This window comes from Dipodomys ordii, unplaced genomic scaffold, assembly GCF_000151885.1.
Source record: "Dipodomys ordii isolate 6190 unplaced genomic scaffold, Dord_2.0 Scaffold45, whole genome shotgun sequence".
NCBI classification, from domain to species: domain Eukaryota; kingdom Metazoa; phylum Chordata; class Mammalia; order Rodentia; family Heteromyidae; genus Dipodomys; species Dipodomys ordii.
In genome coordinates this window covers 8,531,584-8,538,162 of record NW_012267261.1, presented here as the reverse complement: position 1 = coordinate 8,538,162, position 6,579 = coordinate 8,531,584, and the positions used below count along the sequence as shown (strand labels likewise).

Below are 6,579 nucleotides of genomic sequence, written 5' to 3'. Positions count from 1 at the left end.
GCTGTCCCTCAGCTCTTCAGCTCAAGGCTAGCGCTCTACCACCTGAGCCACAGTGCCACTTCCGGCTTTTTTTCTTTTTGCTTATGTGGTGCTGAAGAATCGAACCCAGGGCCTCAGGCATGCAAGGCAAGCACTCTACCACTGAGCCACCTTCCCAGCCAGTGGGCTGGCTTTGAACAGTGATCCTCACATCTCAGCCTCCTGAGTAGCTAGGGTTACAGGCATGAGCCACTGGCGCCCGGCTTCCATGAGACTCTTATCTCCAATTAACTACCAGAAAACCCAAATTGGCACTGTGGCTCAAGTGGTAGAACACTAGCCTTGAGCAAAAGAGTTCAGGGATAGTATCCAGGGCCTCCAGTTCAAACCCCAACCAACAACAACAAAAAAGTGGGCAGCATGAGCTGAGAAGGTGGCTCAGTGGTAGAGTGCTTGCCTCACATGCATGAGGCCCTGGGTTCAATTCCTCAGCACCACATAAGCAGAAAAAAAAAGCTGGAAGTGGCGCTGTGGCTCAAGTGGTAGAGCACTAGCTTTGAGGTGAAGAGCTGAGGGACAGTGCCCAGGCCCAGAGTTCAGGCCCATGACTGGACCCAAAAAAAAAAAAAGTGGACAGCAGGTTAGAAAGAAATATTTTAACTTTATGTATGAACTTACACATACTATTTACAACAATGCTAGCAATTTACAGATCCTGGGAAACATTTTAAGCAAAAATCCTGATGGCTGGCTGGAAGGTGACCGTTCTCTTTGAAAGAGGAACATCTTAAGGCAGACTATATAGTTTGGGTTGCAAAAAAAAGAATCTTGACTTTTTTTTTCTGTTTGTTGGTAGTGGGGATTGAACCTTGCCCCTCACACATACAATCAAGAGCTCTACCACTGAGCCATAGCCCTGGCCCCAAAAGCAAGTTGAGAATACTTTCAGGACCAGGTACCCAAGCCCAGCTTTAAGTTTTCCCCCAGGAGACCGAGTATACTTAGCAAGTAGTTTTGAAGCTTCTATGGTATTTTTAATTAGCCAAGATTCTTTGACTTTGAGCAAAAATGTTAAGAACTGGATGAAGACTACTTTTTCATTATTGGCTTAGTCTAGTTTTTTAAAAAAGTCTAAAAAAAAGTCTAGACTGTATTCAGAACTATTGTATCTAATGGTAAGACCTTAGGATATTAACTGTTTAATCTGTCTTAAAGGCATGAAGTGCACCATGATAGGCATCAGCCCGTCAAATTAAGCTGGATTGGTGTGTATGTGTGTGTGTGTGTGTGTGTGTGTGTGTGTGTGTGCACGCGTGTAGGGGTGGTGCCAGTCCCAAGTGCTGTTCCTGAGCTTTTTTTTTTTTTTTTTGCTCAAGGCTAGCGCTCTACCACTTGAGCCACAGCGCCACTTCTGGCTTTTTTCCTTTTTGGTTATGTGGTGCTGGGGAATCGAACCCAGGGCCTCATGCATGCAAGGCAAGCACTCTACCACTGAGCCACCTTCCCAGCCCTGGAAGGGGCACTCTTAACTCCTTGTACTCGCCTCTCTCTTCCAGCTCCAGGCCTGGTGGCGAGGCACAGTGGTACGGAGGGAAATCGGAACTTTCAGACTGCCTAAGAAAGAGAAAGATGATGTCAAGGATGTGAAAGGCAAAGGTAAAGGCAAGGACAAGGACAAGCGGAAAGGCAAGAAATGACCAAGTTCTCTTTCGTCCTTCTCTCTGCCCGTTTGGATGAGAAAAAAGATTTGGAGGAAGATACAAATACTACCAAGCTACAGCTTGATGACTGGGGCATTCCCGGAGGAAGCTGGGGGAATCGCCTTGCCGGTTATGCTAGTTTACAAACTCGGAACTACGATTTCACCATCAACTGCATATTTTCATTTTGCTTGGAAGAAAGTGTGAAATTTCCTCATTTTTACCTCACCAGAAAAAGTTCCTAGGTATAGCTATAGCATGGTATTAAAACGTCAGTAATTCCTGTAATGTATCTTACCTAATCTAACTAGACTCTTATAGAACAAAAATGAAGTATTCAGTAGGAATTTTAAGGTGCTGTTTATAAAGTTAGCTAGCATACACACATGGTAAAGTTTTAATAAATGCTTTCCTGCCTCTTTTTCATTTATTATTATTTTCGTGTTTTAATTGGGGGGAAGTTGCATAGAATACACATTCCCCCCCTGCCCTTCTTCTGCCAGTACTGGGGCTTGAAATGAGCGTTTCACACTCTTGTTTGGTTTTCTTGTTCACAGCTGGTACTGAGCCATACCTCCAGTCCAGTACTTTGCTGGTTATTGGGGATATAATCTCTTGGCTTTATCTGCCTACGCTGGCTTTGAACCTCAATCCTCAGAGCTCTCAGCCTCCTGAGTGGCTAGAATTATAGGCATAAGCTACTATCACTTGGCATCTTATTATAAGCTGTCCTGGCAAGTGTTCTGGGAACAATAGGACTATACATTATACTTATTGTCAAAAGTAGGATTTGCGGCCACACAGCTCACCTGTGGTGGGGATCCGAATGCTAGTTTGTAGGAAGGCACTGGTTTAGACATACTTTTGACCAGTGATACAACTATTTCACGTTTTTTTTTTTTTTGACAGCCATGGAGGTTGAATTCAGGACCTAGGCCCTGTTTCTGAGGTTGAATACAGGACCTAGGCCCTTTTGCTCAGGGCTTGAATTCTTATCACTTTGAGCCACTATACCACTTCTGGTTTTTGAGTAGTTAATTTGGAGATAAGAGTCTCTTGGGACTTTTCTGCTCCGGCTTCGAACGGTTATCCTTAGATATCTGACCTGAAATCTTAGCATGCACAACCTCTTAAGATTTTATATCTTCAGCTGATTAGCTCAGTGATAAGAGCCATTTCATTAAAAAATTTTGTTATTATAATGATGTACAGAGAGGCTAGAGTTATAATTTTACTCTCGGGTAGGAAGGCTTGAGGTGTATGAAAACACAGTAAAACTGTTTGCTTATCATTCATTCTCCTTTTTTTTGTCATGGGGCTTGAACTCTGGGTGTGGGCGCTGTTCCTCAGCTCTTCAGCTCAAGGTGAGCACTCTACCACTTGAGCCACAGAGCCAAGAGCCACATGCAGTTTTCTAGTGTTGTATTGGAGATAATAGTCTCATAGTCTCATAGACTTTCCTTGCTTGGGCTGGCTTTGAACTGTGATCCTCTCATCTCAGCTTCCTGAGTAGCTAGGATTACAGGTGTGAGCCACTGGCGCCTGGCTCTTTTTTTTTTTTTGGTCAGTTGTGGTGCTCGCTCTGAGCTTGGGTGCTGTCCCTGGGCTCTTCAGCTCAAGGTAAGTACTCTACCACTTGAGCCACAGCACCACTTCTGGTTTTCTGGTGGTTAATTGGAGATAAGTCTCATGGACTTTCCTGCCTGGGCTGGCTTTGAAATGCCATCCTCAGATCTCAGCCTCCTAGGTTGCTAGGATTATAGGCCACTGGTGCCCAGCCTCTCTTCTCTTAAAAAACAAATTCACTGGCTCATTCTTCCCTTGATTAATCAAAATGGAATGCTGTGTGTAGGCTGCAAAAGTTTTCTCTACTGAGGGACAGCACTCAGGCCCAGAGTTCAAGCCCTACAACCAACAAAAATAAAAATAAAGCTTTCTCTACTGTACAGCTGGTAATGTCTGAGAGAACAGTGATCCTTCTATGTTTTTATAAAGTAAGTCTTGGTATCTGTACTTCCTTAAGAAAGCGAATTTTAATCTCGAAGGCATATTTTAATAACATGAGTTTAATAACATTAGTGGTCTTTCAAATAATTAGATGCCCTTTTTTTGGGAACCATAGTTTAGGTAAAAACAACTTCAAATGATTACTACGTTACTGAATATTAGCTTTTAACTTCAACATGTAAGGTGGCATACAGGCAAATTAAAAATAACATACGTAATATTGACATATTTATACTTAGAACATACACAATATATTTACAGACATACAAATATAGGACAGTGTTTTACAAAATCTTTTACTAATTACAGGTTTATAGCATTTTTAGAAAACGGAATCTGCTGTAAAGCACCTCACTGCAACGTGCATACAAAAAAGACCTCTAATAATGCATGTGTTCCTTCATTTCTGTAACCATCGAAGCACTTTGAAAAAATTCACCGGACTCAGCAGTGCAGGCACACATTAGTCACTGCTGACAGTAGACATCGAGAGGATTACAGACTTGTAGGTTAGCTGGAAGGGTGTATTTCAGAGCTATTAAGGAAAGTCTGCTGCTACCAAGCCCTTTCCTCCTCTATGAAGACTGGCCTGGGCCCTCCGCTGAGCTGACTGCAGATCTGCTGATATCAGAGAGAACACTGTGTGAGGTGCGAAGCAGGTGGGCTGCACAGGCTGGGAAGTGCTGACGGCCGTCTCTGTGTGTGGCCAGGGCTGGGCCGACTCTCAGCCCATTCAGGCCTTCAGGGCGAGAAGGCCACTGCACTGTGGCAGTTCAGGAACAACTGTGACTTTACATGGAGTCTAGCAAGGCTAAACATTAAACTGCTCTTCCCAGTTTAAATAACATGAGATAATAAATTCTCCAATAAACCATTTTTTGCATGCTGGCAGAAAAAAATCAACATGGTGTCTTCCCTTCACAAACAGCCAGCATTGTACACAACTGTTCATAACAATTCAAATTTGAACTAGTTTTGGTAAAAATGAGGTTTAATATTATGTGCAAATCTTGAAAGAAGTCAACATTTCCACTCACTGCTGTGGAAAAATGACAAGTGTTGCATTATGTAACATGCTCTGGACTTATTTCCTCATAAATATGTTAAAATCTTCAGAGATTGCTGTGACTAGAAAGAAAAATAGCTGGAGTTGAGAAATACACACAACTAAGTTTTAAATCAGTTCCACACTGGTAGGAGTGTTTGTAAGTGTAAGCACATAGGGTCTGGTTCTATTACTGAGGCCCCCAGAGGACTGGGCTTTGAGCTATCTTGTTACATAATTTTATACTTGGACAAAGTGGTAATGTTCTCTGCAAGGAGGAGGAGGAGGAAACATTATTTTGTCCGGCTACTCAAAATGATTTTTACTTGAATTTACTTGTAGATTCTGTGCTGACATGATAAAAAAAAAAGGGCAAAAATGTGCTCAAATGTGTGAACTGGTAAAGGAAATCCACAAGTTAACAACTACAGAAAAACCTATAGAATGAATGTCTTTATTTATTTGGTTTACAAAAAGTGAAAACCAAAAGTTATTACTGACACCTAAAAAGGGTCAGAGGAAGGAAAGCCTCTGGGTCTTGAACTAGAAGGCTTCTGACTGCTGTGCAAGCACCTGGCCTTGAGATCACAAAGCCCAGTGCTGGCACTGTGGCGGGCAGGTGGGTGGGGCTGGAAAGACAAGAGAACACCCTTAATATGCAGGGCATGCTTTGATTCAGCCAGGAAATTGGGAGCTAGTTAAGGATGAGACACTTGCTTTTCCTTCAGTCCCTTTGCTTGTTTCCATGATCTGCCACTGCCAGTTGTGACTGGAGTGTGTTTGCAGGTCTGGGTGTCCCGAGAGCTGCCCGGTCTCCTATGTGTGCTTGCTACAGCAAGATGACACACAGAAGCTCCTCTGCTAAATATGCTGCTCTGGTGGCTGAAGCTGGAGGGAGGCCTAGAACACTGGCTTTCAATGCAAGTGTGTTTCTCTGCTGTACAATGTAAAATCTAGGCTATCGATATGACTTTTGTCTTGCCTTTGATAGAAGACTCAAACCAAGCATAATATAGCTTTTGGTTTTAAATGTGAATGAAAAATGCAGTGAGGACAGTACCCCACAAAACCACACAAGTACCTGGCTTGGAACAATGGTCTTTGCTACATTAAAAGCACCTGGAATGTGCCTGCTGGAAATGCAGATTTCCAGGCCTAGCTCCAGACCTACTTAATGTGAGTCGGTGTTTTCACACATGCTCCAGGAGAGTCATTAAACAGTGTTTAGAAACCAGGGAACTCTAGATATCTTGGGAACTGGTTAAGGTAATAGCACGTCTGTCTCCCCCAGGAGAGCTAACTATCCGTCTGCGAGGGTGTTCTCTCTGGATATTAGCTGACTGCATGAAAACACAGCCTGTTTAGGCATCAAAGTTGGATTCTCAGCACTGACAAGTTTCACCTGAGAAAACCAACTGTGCCTTCATGAAAATAAATTCAGTGGAAATGGATTTAACCTCCCCTAAAATGGAGAAATGAAGCAAAACATTCCTGGTAGGAATCGTGGCAACAGTTCCTTCTAAGAACACACAGAGCTTTGTTTAAGCAGATGGCTGGCAGCAGCAATGGCGTTGTCCTGCTCCTTGTTTTGGCCAGGCCAAAGCCCAGGGGGCCTGGATGTCCTTAAACAGCAGAGAGCTGCTGCTGCTGCTTGGGTGGGGCAAGCTCCAGGAGAGCCTGGACCGTCACTGCAACCTGGCTCAAACCTTTCTCTTCTAAAATGTGGAGAGGCAAACATAATTGCTCCTGAAATGGGACAACGTAACAGAAAAACAAAAGAAAAAAAAACAGAATGAACATCACAGAACTGAAAGGGGGAAAAAAAAAGCAAACACGTCCCCCTGCCCC

At 43.3% G+C, this 6,579-nt stretch overlaps 2 protein-coding genes across 3 annotated transcripts in view; one reads left to right on the top strand and one right to left on the bottom strand.

Moving 5' to 3' along the window:
• Window positions 1–2,057, top strand: part of Iqcg (IQ motif containing G) — a 57,768-nt gene extending 55,711 nt beyond the window's left edge. Inside the window, exon 7 of the mRNA XM_013019317.1 lies at window positions 1,536–2,057. Coding sequence (XP_012874771.1) covers window positions 1,536–1,676 — 141 coding nt within the window. The 3' untranslated portion in view covers window positions 1,677–2,057. The remainder of the gene's footprint in view (window positions 1–1,535) is intronic.
• Window positions 2,058–3,727: 1,670 nt separating this feature from the next.
• Window positions 3,728–6,579, bottom strand: part of Lrch3 (leucine-rich repeats and calponin homology (CH) domain containing 3) — a 121,672-nt gene continuing 118,820 nt past the window's right edge. For both annotated transcript variants that reach the window (XM_013019419.1, XM_013019420.1), the window contains one exon: window positions 3,728–6,477. In XM_013019419.1, coding sequence (XP_012874873.1) covers window positions 6,355–6,477 — 123 coding nt within the window. In that variant the 3' untranslated portion in view covers window positions 3,728–6,354. The remainder of the gene's footprint in view (window positions 6,478–6,579) is intronic.